This window comes from Saccostrea echinata, unplaced genomic scaffold (assembly GCF_033153115.1).
Source record: "Saccostrea echinata isolate AGI-Se365-2 ecotype Australia unplaced genomic scaffold, CSIRO_AGI_Sech_v1 ptg000022l, whole genome shotgun sequence".
Classification (NCBI taxonomy): domain Eukaryota; kingdom Metazoa; phylum Mollusca; class Bivalvia; order Ostreida; family Ostreidae; genus Saccostrea; species Saccostrea echinata.
This window is the reverse complement of record NW_026889771.1, coordinates 5,785,589-5,800,155: the sequence shown is the minus strand read 5'-3', so window position 1 is coordinate 5,800,155 and position 14,567 is coordinate 5,785,589. Positions and strand designations below refer to the sequence as shown.

The 14,567-nt window shown below is 32.0% G+C and overlaps 1 protein-coding gene and 1 long non-coding RNA gene across 2 annotated transcripts; both read right to left on the bottom strand.

The window, feature by feature from the left end:
* Positions 1-6,400: 6,400 nt before the first annotated feature.
* LOC133190294 (uncharacterized) lies at positions 6,401-7,598 on the bottom strand. The gene is made up of 3 exons (XR_009721586.1): positions 7,566-7,598; positions 6,904-6,978; positions 6,401-6,448 (listed from the first exon to the last, which is right to left on the bottom strand). It is a non-coding gene; the product is annotated as an uncharacterized LOC133190294 (long non-coding RNA).
* A 3,624-nt stretch (positions 7,599-11,222) lies between these two features.
* LOC133190658 (proline-rich protein 2-like) lies at positions 11,223-12,940 on the bottom strand. Its single transcript, XM_061326350.1, has 2 exons — positions 12,607-12,940; positions 11,223-11,410 (listed from the first exon to the last, which is right to left on the bottom strand). The coding sequence occupies exons 1-2, from the start codon at positions 12,938-12,940 to the stop codon at positions 11,223-11,225; spliced, it is 522 nt and encodes a 173-aa protein (XP_061182334.1).
* Between the last annotated feature and the right edge of the window lie 1,627 nt (positions 12,941-14,567).

Sequence of the window (14,567 nt, the reverse complement as noted above, 5' to 3'; positions counted from 1 at the left end):
TGCTTTCACAGTTTATAATAAATGTACGTTAAGTTGATGTATTAAATACACATTTTATATATCTTAAACAGTTTCCTACATTCTCTATTACAAGAATCTGAACTGATATTTTATGTTCTCCATTATTGAACATAAAATCTTCAGACCAATTTTAACTTTTTATTTTTTCAATGGGTTACCATAAATTCTGAGGTCGTTTGTCGTCACAATAGCCAGATTGGAAATAAAGACCTCTGCAATCATTTGAAATCAAAATAACTTCTAACAGGCACTAGTTACACTTTCTGAATCAAACAAGTAACCAAAACAATAATCTTTTTATCTGAAACCGTATGTCTGAACTTCTAAAGTTTGCAGGGCTTGTATATATATCAAATAGTGTTTACAAACACTCCCTTGTAGATACTTTTTATAAAAAAAAATTAATATGGTTTGAACCGTATATACTCTATACCTAAAATGATATGTCTGCAGTGTTGTGATATTTTTTATTCTGGCGTACTGTGCTACAGCATATTCTAGAAGTGGTGTGATTCAGATGTGAATTCTCAATAACTTCAAAGAACTTTTAGAAAAAATTAAAATTTCTATTTTATTTCAAAAGTCAGTAACATCAAAACGTACGACTTCTCTACACTTTATACAACCATTTCTCACGATAAATTAAAAACTAGATTTTTGGATATTATGGCTAACTGCTTCTTCAATAAAAAATGGAAGTCGGAAATTTTCCTATCTTGTGATTGGTCATCAACAAAATTACCTTGTTAAAAAATCACTCTGATTCTACATAAAAGTACTCTGAAATTGATATTTAAAAGGATGCTGGAGTTTCTCATTGACAATATTTATGTAGTCTTTGGAGACCAGGTCTTCCAACAAACTGTTGGAAAAACGATGGGAACTAATTGTGTTCCTATATTAGTCGACCTGTTTTTTAATTCCTTTGAGGCAGAATGTATTCAAAAACTTCTACCTGAGAAGAAGAAAACACTTGTGGCCTTCAACTCGACATTCAGATATAAGGACGATGTATTATTAGTTAGCAATTATAGTTATTTTCATTTATATGTCGATTCGACATACCCCAGTGAATTTGAAATAAAAGACACCACCGAGTCTGCCACGTCTGCTTCATATTTGGATGTTTCACTGACTATAGACGACAAGGGTCAACTAACAATCAAAATGTATGCCAAACGAGATGACTTCAATTTTTCTATCGTCAACTTACCTTATTTACATAGCAAATATCCCCCTATCTCCTACATATTGTGTTTACATCTCCAACCTTATTCGATACTCAGGAGCATGCTCCGAGAACGATCGGTTTTTGAGCCGAGGCAGACTACTGACAGATAAGTTGATGTTACAGGGATTTCAACACCTCGTTTAAAGACAGCATTTCTAAATTCTATGGTTCTGTTGGGTCGTATTTTGTCCGACTTGTTTCATGCCAATTATTAGGCCTTTGTTTTTATACTGATTTGACTACGGACTGTTCCGTCTACCTGATCAATAAATAGGGCTCACGACAGATGTGACCGGTCAACAGGGGATGCTTGCTTCACCTAGGCACCTGATTCCATCTCTAGAATTCCCAGGGGTCCGTGTTTTATGCCCTGCTAACGGATTTGTATTGTTTGTAGATTTTCAGTGTTCGTTTATCTTCATCTTTTCGTTGGAAAGGGTTACAGAAGAAAAAGTCTTTTATTGAAATATATATTAGCGTTCTCCTCCTAGGCACCTGAACCCACCTCTGGAATTTCCAGGGGTCCTAGTTTTATGCCCTCTTCACAGAATTGTATTGTTTATAGATTTTTTTTTTTTTAGATCGATCAGTGTTTTTTATCTTCATCTTTTTCATTTCTTTGTCACATGTTATAAAACGTTTGTATATCATATCACAATAGACTGGGGCGGGATGTTACTACATATATAAGAAAAGTTGACGATGGAAAAGCTGGTCATTTTGTTTGGCATACTATTTAGTTGATAGTTGGCCCTTATCGTCTATAGTCAGTAAAACATCCGAATATGAAATAGATGTGGCAGACTCTGTGGTGTCTTTTATTTCGAGTTCACTGGGATATATCGAGTCGACATATGAATGGAAGTAACTGTTGTTAATTGATAAAACGTCGTCGATATATTTGAATAAATGTCGAGCTGAATGCCACAGCAAGTGTTTACGTCTTCTCCTGTAGAAGGTTTAAATAGATTCTTCTTAATAAGAATATAAAAGCAGGTCGGCTTATAAAGGAGCACAATTAGTTCCCATCGTTTTTCCAACAGTTTGTTGGAAGACCTGGTCTCCAAAAACTACATAGATAGTGTCAATGAGTAACTCCAGCATCCTTTTAATATCATTTTCAGAGTACCTATGTGTAGAACCAGATTGATTTTTAATAAAGTAATTTTGTTGATATACATGTACTTTGGGTTCGTTGCTAGTTTATCAGATATGAAGTCGAACACTTTTAGCGGCAAACACTTATATGTCGGTATTATTGTCTTATGACAGTTTCTTGTGAATATTATTCGAAAGTGCTGAAAATAAATTAGTCATGAAAGTAAAAAACGTTTATAATGTATAACAAATAGTTTTGTGATGTAATGTATATGACGTTTGAAATAACAAAGAAAAATTTAAATGCATCTGGGGCGGAATAATCAAAAGTTAGCTCATTTTTTAAAATTGAGAATTGGAAGAGTCTTGTATTTTCTACACTTCAGATGTGCTACAACATGTCTCACAATATATACACAATTGTCTTTAGGTAAAAACAGGTGTTGGAATGGAAGGTTAAACTTTTGAGAGGAAGGTTTCACGTGTTTTAATTACTGGATTTTTACCTCGACATATTTCTAGCAAAAATGAAAATAAATTCAATTCATAATATTTATTTCTCTTTTCAAATAATCTGGATCATGATTTGGAATGAAATGAGCAAAAGAATATTACTTATGTACAATTTAAATAGAACATATGAATTCAACAATGTTTTTGAAAAAGTCCCAGCTCCTTCTTCGTTTTGGTACATGTATTTACTTCAGACCGAGGAACCTTTTTAATCGATCCTTGAGTGGCACCTTTCCTTTTCTTGCCTACAAAAAAAAAAAACTAAATCAAAAAATTGTCCTGCTAAGTATAATTAAATTATAATCATATACTAATACATCACTTCTGTCATCTTAAAATTGGTACCTCTTGCGTATGAGGAGATGTGCTGATATCATTGTTATGTGGTAGTACACTCTCTTTGACGTCAGCTTCTATTCTGCTATTTTTTACGTCATTCAACTGACAGTGTCCTGTCTCCCCTTCTTCTACTTTCAAGTCACTCTGAAGTTACACATGAAGAGAAATGATTTATAACACATTAAAAATTTGTTAATAAAATAACTCTAAAAATTGGAAAAAAAAAGAAGATTGTATGTATATAAATAAATGCCAATAAGTTCATTTTCAAGTTTTGTAACTCTGAGTTGCCTCCCCATGCCTGTAATGCTTGCTATATTATAGACTATTTTTTAAAGAACAAGATTATAGATGAATAATCACTTTCATTATAAAAATAAAATTAAGCCCCCTTCACTGAGAAAAAAAAATCATAAAATAATTTTTTTTTCCTAAAAAGAAAGGATGGAAGATTTATAATTATTATAAAGAATCCATCTTTAATTTTATATATATGTGCTCTTTTGGAATTAAAATTAAAACAAAAATTCAACAAAAGTATACACTGAATCATCCAATGATAAGCAGTTACAGATATGTGTATATTGCTTCAACTTGATTAAAATAAAATACCTTTGAGAGAGTCTTGAAGGTGACAATATTAAACAACAACAGCTTTCTTGGCACAAAATGTTCTCGTTCTGACTCTTTCTTTGCATGGCGACTCTGTAAAACACAATTACATTTCGATATTGTTATTTCAAATATAAAAGAACTGAATACATAATGATACAGGTACTCAGTAATAGCTCTGCCTGGATTCAACCAGTTTTATGATTTTATCACACACATAATATAAAAGCGTTCATTAAGATTTTGGCATTAGGAACAGGGCAACATTTTGAAATTGATTTCTGAATTTTATTTCTTTCTTCTATTTCACTCTATTGCTATACCACAATAGAAAACACGGAAATAAAAAAATTAAATACATATTTTATAATGACGTATATTTCCTTACCAGAAGTTCTTTGTGAATTGTTTTCATAATCTGATTAAATTTCTCCCTTTCTTTAAGTCTTGTCTACAACAAAATCACAAATTTCAATTTAAGTACTTTGAAATTGATTTCCTTATATTTTTTTGTCTCGTTTTCTACTGCTGTAACATAATAGAAAACAAGAAAATCGAAAATTAAATGCATATTTTATAATGACGTATATTTCCTTACCAGAAGTTCTTTGTGAATTGTTTTCACAATCTGTTGAATTTTCTCCTTTTCTTGAAGTCTTGTCTACAGGAAAATCACATATTTCACTTTCAGTACAATAACCAAATAAAATGCATTTATTAAAATCACATGTCACATCTTATAGACCAAGTCTGAATGCTAGTAATGCAAGTAATATTTTGATCTCTTACCAAAACCTCCTTGTGGACCTTTTGTAGACATTGTCGACGAGCCATCTTTACTTGGATGGTTGTCTGAAAAAAAATCTTGTTGTTTTAAACATAAATAAATGAATGAATATATATATATATATATATATATATATATATATATATATATATATATATATATATATATATATATATATATATATATATAATGCACTGTGCAGTGTAATACTACTTTATATTCAAAGATTTTATAGACTATAAACATGTTTTATCGCATTTCTTACCAGCAGTTCTTTGTGTAACTGTAACAACATCTGATAACGAGATTTCTTCTCTTTGACTTTGTTCTGGAAAAGAGCTTACTTTTAGAAATCATTTACAAATAAAAAGGCTTCAGTTACTACACATCAAATTTCTTTCATTATTATTTGTAAATGTTAATGTCTGATCTAATTTTTGTACCAGAAGCTCGTCATGTAGTTTTGTCAGCTTCAGTTTCAATGCCATCTTTTCTTCTACTTTTGTCTAAGAAAAATGTTAACTTTTAAAAGAATATCCATAATCTTATGATATTGAAAATAATGATTTATGTACAATGATTTATAAGATAGGTTTTGTCTACTTACTATGAGCTCATTATGGAGAGATCTCATTTTCTGTTTACGAGCCTCCCTTTCTTTCCGTTTTGTCTGGAGAAAAAATAAATATATAAATTAATTAACAGATAAATAAATAGATAAATTAATTAATAAAATGCCTTTAGCTTGAGCACTGACAAATGGAAAATAAATAAATGTATAATTTAGCATGTATACAGATATCTATACATGCCTGAAATCAGACATGTATAGATATCTGTATACATGCTAAATCAGTGATTTTCTTTTTCTTACCATTAGTTCCTCGTGCACTTTTGTCAGGATCTGCTGGTGATTCTTTTTTTCCTGAATTTTTGTCTGAAAAATACACCATAATTCTGTTTGTTTACAAGATCAGGCAATGTCATCATGGAAGAATGGGGAAAAACCTAGCAAAAATTCATTGACACCCCCTCCCTCGAAAAAAAAAATCAACAGACATTATTCTTGAGAAGGCACAACCATAAAGCAAAATTGGTTTTCTGTCGTTCAGTATTTATGGATACCTGAGAAACATGATTTTTTTATCATTTGAGAAATATAACACCCCATACAATATGTACCCAGAAATAGAAAAGATCAATCATTTAGTAAAATAAAAAACAAGGATATTAATCTTTTTATAATACAAAAACAAAATAATAGACATCAAAAACATACAATAAATGACACAATTCCTAAAAAAAAGATTATACAATACTCACAGAAAATGTGTTATATAATAAGAAAAAGTATTTTCGTAAGTGTAGACAAGATCTGGCATATACATGTAGGAAAAATTATATGTTCAACCCCCCCCCTCCCCAAAACAAAATGGGGCTTAATCGCCACAAAACATAAACTGTATGCCGTTTTGATTCTGGCAGCATTATTTTGAGACGCCCCATCTCCCTCCACTCTCCCCGGTTTCTAACGGGTTTGTTTACCCTAGAAACACACTGTATAAGTCTTTATCTTACCAGCAGCTCTTCATGGAGATTTCCCAGTCCATGTACATGTATCTTATGTTGCCTTTTCTTTTCTTGAAATTTTTTCTAGAAAAAAATATAAACCGCCTTTCAAATTTACAAGAAAAAACAGGCTTGAACTGCTTACAGTATATCTTTATTATTGTTGTTATTATGTCTTCTTTCGCCTGTTTTTGTTGATGCATGGTTTGTTAATTTTAACTTATTACCTCCACCTCCAAGAGAATTTTTTTCATTTGCTCTTGTCTTCTTTTTTCCTCCTGTCAAAGAAATTTTAAAGATAAGTTATAATGCTGTCAATAATTTTCTTCTGGGCCTTTATAGATCCCCCTTAGTGACAAATTTTGCAGATTATGCTATGACTTGTATAAAATGTAGCTCATTTTATATACAGTTTCAATGCAAAGTTTTAAGTGCAATAAATGTTTCTTATGGTAAGTGATTGTTTAAAAAAAATGACACTCGCCAAAAATAAAAAAAAAAAAAGAATATTTATCATATTTGCTTAGATAATGATTTGTTAGACCCAGATTTTTTTGTTTAAAAAAATTTAATTATAACAAATGATACACGGGAATGAATTACAGCAATACTTGAAGTTACAGTGGAGTCATTTACTTTAAAAAACAAGCACAACAATTCAATTAAAATTTTACTGAACTTCATTATCATCAAGGGTTGTTGTGAATCAGTTAAAGGTATTAAGATGTAATACCTCTTGTCGTCTGTCTTCCTCTTCCATGGCCTCGGCCCAGCTATAGTCGAACTTGAGTATTTTCAACTTTGTCTCCTAAAAAAAAGGATTAATTCATATTCATGCCTGTTGCTTATTTACTTGTAAAATTCAATCTGTGAGCAGAATTACACGAGTTTGTTATTGAAAAAGTAAAAGTTAATTTAATGTTTCTTTCGAAAAACAATGACTCTACATGTATATATATTCTTTCCCTTTCAGGTAAAGTTGTAATTCTTAAGATTTTATTCGCTCCTTTTTTTCTTTTTGAAGGGGGGGGGGGGTCATGAATACATTGATTGAAAATGTAATATTAGAAAATTTTAAATCAATATATGGTATATTTTTATTCAATCAGCATAAAAACTCGTGGTTAAATTGGTACCTTCCATGCTTGAATCCACAATGAAGAAAATTAAGTAAAGGTTTAAATGTTGCAAACTTCCTATCAGCTTATATATCACTTCAGCCCCCCCCCCCCCCTTCTCCTTTTCACACAGACACACACATGCCAAAACAAAACAGGATTGTACAAGTAACACTGTGTATATTGGTATTATTAGATACGAAGGTGTAAGTTGGTTTTCACAGTTTACAACACTTTGTGAAACACGTGAATCATTGACCTTAATAACTAAACTTACCACATCTCGCACAGCATCCTCGCCAAAATCTAAAATCTCATCCATTTTGAAAATCTATGAAGATAATAATTAATACATATAAAAGTATACATTTACAACAGTACCAATAATTAATATCGATGATTTCTAAGAAAATAATGATAAAGAACATTTCTAAATTTACTAATCATCCTACTTGTAGTCTCCGTTTTCCTTAGTGATGTTTTGTTGTAGCAATGATTGTGACGTCATACCTTTTGTTACGTAATGTGAATTTAATTGTGACATTACAGTCGCCATATTGTGCTTATATTTTTGCAAATATCATACTATGGGGCAAACCTCGTCTTATAATAATCCAACCATTTTGAAAGCAGTTGAATCTGTTACAAATATGTCCATCATTTGCAAATATTTTTGTCCAGGATCACGACATTTATTCATCATTACTGCTAGAATATTTATGCTGATTTGACAAAGCAAGTAAACTCCACATTTCAACTGGTAGAAAATAGCTAATTGTATAATATAAACACATAATGCTTAGACAATGATTTATGGCTTAATTCTTTATTTTAAGCACGTTAATTTACTTTGATTATAGATACAAACTCAGAGGTAGAGAAATGTAACTAATTTGAACCTCTTTTTGTGGGGATATTGCAGACCATGATGTATACATGATTACTATTATATTTTCTATGATACCATAATATTTAAAAGCAGTCAATCTGCGTGTGCTGATACAATTTATATAAGTAGCTGTTAAAGGAGTATTTTTTCTTAAGAAAAAAAATAAAAGAAAACATGAAGGTATTGGTTGCTTAGTCAATAAAACATACTCACATTTTTTCGCCTTTCTTCTGGTTGTAAAGATGTTATAATTACGTCACATGGTCATTGTTACATCATTTGGTTATTGTCATAGAAATCTTGGACGTAACAACGTTGAATGTGATGCAAGCATGTCCTTATTCAAAGCGTATAAGATGTGTGCACGATAAAGGTGTGTTTTTGACGTATGTATTAAAAAAACAGCATAATTTATATGATGATTAAAGCTTCTTTCAAACATACTTTATACGCTTTTTATTAGTAAAACTGTTGCTTAATAAAAGGATATCATTTTTGGATTTCCAACATTACAAACTATGGTCATTTGCTTGACAGGAGATTGTTAAAATTATCAATTCTACGCCAAATAGGGTGAAAATCGGTATATGTCTGTGTCTTCTATGTTCTAAAAAGGATGCCATAATTAAGTTGATGAAAATTGAAATAAGGTCCTGGAAATGGCGAAGACCTTGATGTCCGTTTCTATAGATCTTTCTATGGCTGAATGTATAAATCCAGTAGGATGATTAATAACTTTTCTTGCCACAATTGCATGTACATGTATAATGAATATGTATGAAATAACAGTGTACACCAGTGTTATATCTATGAAGCAGGTAGGTGTTCAGTGAAATATCCCTGTTTTAAAGGTATTGCGCTTTTTGGGCAATTTTATCCTTCATTTAGAAATACACATGTATATCAACCCGAATATTTTTATAAGCATAACCTGCAAAGAGGACGTAAAATTTATTCCAGAAAACATACAAATTTCTTTTTATCCCAAATCAATAATAATTGATAAAATAATAAGTTTTGAAAAATTGAACTTTTGGGTTGATTTTCTTGACGATTCTAGAAGTTAATGGTGTTACTATTGGGCGACTACAAATATTTGCAAGAGCAAATCGGTTATAGATATTTCTGTCATAAAAATTAATTTACAGAATTCTTATCATGCTCTATAAAGATGTATTTTGTTTACAATGAAAAATCTTTAATCAAATTAGTGTCAAATATTATGCTCTTTAATTAAGCTTCCTTCCTCTTCTTCACTGGTCATCACTGTATGAACTTGACGACATGTCATTGAACTCTTATAAAGTATAATTATCCAATACAATGATAAAACACATATCAGGGATTGAAAATGTTTCCAGACTTTAATACTTTATAAACTCTGTGTTATTATTCCATTGTCCTATGAAAAACACCTTAAAATGTGACATTGAGTCAAGGTCATAATACATCCTTAGATCACCAACAACAACACACTGAGTTCTGCATACCCCAACAAAGGATTCCACAGCTAGGACCCGGGCATAATTTTTGGAAAGACAATGGGCAGATATTCAGGACATTGAAAAAATAATTTGAACATCTTTGGATCATTAATAACAACATACTCTTTTGATTTCCATCTTTTCGAAAACTATAGCAATGACACATTTCACCATCTCAATGCTCACGATAGTGACCTTGACCTTTGATTTTTGTGAGGGCACTAATTGCCTTGAAAGTTTTCAAAAGACAAGGAAAAAGACTTATTCATGTCTTGTTGCATCAGGGCTACTGGACTCGCGTGGAGCCACAGTAAAATAAAGCAGAAACAACAAACGAATCCAAGATTTTTTTTTTATTCTTTTAAGAAAACAAATTGCACTTTTCAAAAACAAAATTAACAGAAACATTGGTACTTCTACCAGTGCAAACTTCAATACATTTCATTCAACATTAACAATATGAAAAAATAATAATGAGCAAATAAATAAAAGTAAAAAAATATATATCATTGAAATGAAAATATAATGTACTTTTGAACAATATTTCTCTTCCATCTGAAGTTTCTACAGCAAACTTCAGCTTTCTTTACAATTTAATCAAACCTGTCTTAAACTTCCTTTACATTTTAGCATATCTACCCACAGTTTTCCGACACAAAGGACAAAAATGAACGATATCCTTGGTACCATCAAGACAAAATGGAATCAGGAAGCAACCAGCAAATCCTCTGTTGGATAAAAACAAAATTTCATGACTCAACAAAAATCATTAAATTGGCTTTTATGTTCAGAAAATTAAATTTTGAATTTCCTCGAAGTAAAAAAAAAAAAGATTATTTTTAATATACATGTAGTGTATTTAGTTAGTTAGATGCAGGTGGGCGTTTATTCTATAAACCCAAAAAATAATTCCTTGATGAATCCTCATTCTCCTCATACCTGGCTATAAACTTTCGAATAAATTTGGAAATTCTGAAAATTCTATGTGATTCTATGAGATTGAGAAAGAAATGAATAGATCTGAAGCTATAGAAAATATGGAAATTAAGGGAAAGGACTACCTAAGTTTTTGGAACTTGTGTCCAATCCCTTTTACATATTGTCAATAAAATATGTTGAAAACAAACAAAACAGTGTGAAAAAAAAAACATCACCCATTCAACGTATCGAGAAGGGAGTTATTAATTTTAAAACCTAAAATTACCAAAATCCCAAATTCGACTGTAAAGAGGGCACACGCTAAACAAATTACTAGGCATTTATCTATTTGGTACATGGCATTAGAATGAAAAAAGTTCCCCGTTCAGGTATATCTCTCCCTGCTCTTTGCTTCCTATATAGAATTTTACTTTTTGATTCAGTATGTTCATGTATTTAAGCATATTGAAATTGAAGCTTACCGACGCCCCTCTCCTCTTTGGGCACAAGTTAAAGATGCATATACATGTGTACATATACATAGAGAGAATGTTTTTATTCCTTTCATTCAACAATTACAAACACTATACAAAATTATTTTAAAGTAATTATAACAAGGTGTCTATAGATGCAGACTACATCCTTACCCAATTAAACATATGATGATGACTGCCACCCACGTGATCATACCCGGGGTAGTCCTTGTAGCTGTTGTTATAGTCTGTGAGCAGTAAGGACATACAATTTGTACCCCACTCTCTCTGAACATGTGATGATTGATCGGCCGTACAGCAGTCGTAGGCTGGATCACCACTGTTGTGTTAGTTTGAGCTGAAAATTTTGAGATGAAATATTATTAAAGCACATTTTTGTGCGCATGCGCTGGTGTTTAAGGTATGTGAAAAAGTGAAACAAGAGCTGCTCTTCATTCACGATTTGTTGTGCTGCTGTTTTTTCTTCTGTGATTTGTTTAGGTGTCCGGTATTCCGAGATAGTTTGTTAATTCACATTTTGATTAAAATTTAGCATCTTAGCAAATTATGATTAATTATATGTTCTTTAAATGCATACATGATACATCCTCACTACGTCAGGGGCCCTGTGTCAGATCGTTGCCGTGGGACCCCTGACAAATTTCATTCGGTTTTATTTGGGCTTGCTTCACCAATCAAAGTGAAGTAGACAGATAGTTTAAACAGGAAAGAATCAGTTCACACCTAAAATGCACGTGTCACGCATTGTTTATCACCGAAAGGCTAAATGTGATTGGTTGAGAGATAAGAAAACAATATCAAGATTTGTAATTTTCTTGAAAGACGTCGCTGCAGTCAGCCCATAAGATATCGAGTGAAATTTGTCAGGGGTCCCACGGCAACGAAGTGACACAGGACCCCTGACGTTGTGGAGATAACATGATATTGCATACCGGATATATCTGACCGCTTACTTTTTGTAAAGGGGGGCTTTTATTTTATTTAGTAAATAAATATATATCTTGTTTCTCTATAGGATGCATTTTCTTTAATTCGTTCCCTTTGAAAATATTTTGAACTGTAGTGAGCATTTTTTAAAGAAATGGATAATAACGTTAACGTTGCATTTTCTCGCTCCTCTTGTTATTTAAATGGACAGTAAGATATGATTCTATAGATACCTATACAGATACATATTGATTCAATCAGAAAAATTCCCAGTGGCTCTCTTTTAGATAATGGATTGTTTACGAGTTAACAAATTCTGTGGTGTTTCAAGGAGTTTAAATGTTTTACCAGTACAGGTAGTCCACTTTAATTCTTTTATTTGATCGGACACGTATTCAAACAGAACCATCTTAAATAGTATGCAGATTTTCTTCAGATACAATTTAAGGTAATGTATTAGAGATATGATTAAATACTTGTTGAGACAACTGGTTACATTGTAGTTTTTGAACTGATAAACAAATGAATTGTTTTTGCTCTGAGCTGTTATAAATAACAAATATATCATAAGTATGAAAAACTTTAAAACATTGATCTGCCACTTACAATATGCAGGGGGTGGTGCGTGGTGTTGTGGATTGTTCCAGCCCTGCTGGGGTTGTGCGGGAGGAGGACCCTGCTGTTGCTGTTGTGCATGTGGTGGTGGTTGGTATTGGTAACCACCTGCAGGTGGTGGCAGTTGCTGGTAACCACCTGCAGGTGGTGCTTGTTGCTGGTAGCCACCTACAGGTGGTAGTGGTGTCTGTTGGTAACCAGCAGTTACTGGTGGTGGATGCTGGTAACCATTGGCAGGTGGTGGTGGCTGCTGGTAGCCCTCTTGGCTGCCATGTGGTTGCCCCGGTAAAGCTTCTTGGTGTCCTTCTATAGGTTGCTTTTCCATCCTCTGTTAAAACTTAATTTTTCAAAAAAGTTATGGCCCAAATAGTATCGTTGGATGGATAATTATTAGAAGAAAACAATTTAAAAATCTGCTTTAGTTTCTTTCTCGAAGGAATTCCATAAGTCACAGAAATGTTTCACTTAAACGTGTATCCAATTTGAATTATACACCACACTTTTAAACGGCCTGGTCTGTAAATCCCTTGTTCAAAAATTAATTCCTTATTTTCTTTGGCGCTGTGAAATACTTTGAACTTTCGAAATCTACAAATGTAATGGTCTGTTGACCGAACCTATATCCCAACCTCATGCAAGAACAATAAATATTGATTTGCGTTGTTATAGTGATGGACAATTAAAAGTAGGCTGGGCATAATATATAGAACGGGGAAGCGAAAGGTGTTTATTGACCACCGTGATCGAGTAAACAAGTATTTACATGTAATTTTACAAAACTGTTTACTTTTTCTATAACATAACTTCGACTTTAAGCCGATTGTCCAGTTGTGTTCGTAAAAGATTTTGTGAGGGTATGTTGTCGCTGTTTATGATATACCGATTATATATTCGTAAGTAATCGATTACAATCGGTTACAGGACAAAAATGACTGTAATCGATTATTAATCGATTTCACAAAATTCATCTACGTAATCGATTACATTTTTACAGTCCCTGAAACGTTCTACTTTCCCATTTTTCCGTTCGCTCACCGTTCGTTCACCGTTCGTTCAGCGTGCGTTCACCGTTCGTTCAGCGTGCGTTCACCGTTCGCTCTCCGTTCACAGTTTTGCGTTCAGCGTTCACCGTGCGCTCGCGTTCACCGTTCACAAAGCGTTCACCGTTCGCTCTTCGTTCGTTCACTTTGCGTTCACCTAGCGTTCAGCGTTCACTTATCGTTCAGTCTTCAGTGTCATTCGGAACTCCGAAGTGAAAGGACTTAAGCTTATCTTTTTTTAAGTAAGGATTTACAGGTTTTGAATTTAATAAATAACATACCGTGTTTAAAGAATCATTATTTCAGGGGAAAAAAATTATCTACAAAAATAATTTTTATTATTCTAACTTAGCTGTTAGGTTATTTATAAAATTTATCTTGAAAATAAATGTTGTTATAAGTACATGTATGTACCTATGTAGAACGATGCTGAAAAATTAAATTTAAATACGGGCAAAATACTGATACTTCAAGCACTGCAACATTTTGTTGTAATGTTAAGGACGACAAATCGTTAATAGATAGAAAATAATCGAAGTCAAATAATTTACCAACTGCAGCAAAAATACAAAAATATTTATTTCTATCAGCTTTTTTTTTAAAAAAAGTAATACAGAAATACATGTTAGAACTTTTTTCTGAGAATGATAAACAGTGCTGCGGATATCCAGTTAATTAAATATCTTTAAAGCGAATTAAATTGATAGTGTGGTTTAAAAAAATATTTGTTTAAAATGCAATACATTAAAAAGTTGTTTTTTTTTTTTCAACTTTACATATATAAAGTCTTTAATTAGAGAGAGAGAAATGCCTTTATAACATGATTATCATTTATATAACCAAAGTGATTCTCCAGTAATGATATTTTTCATCGTAACTTTAAGTGTTTGTCATTCTATATTATTAAGACCC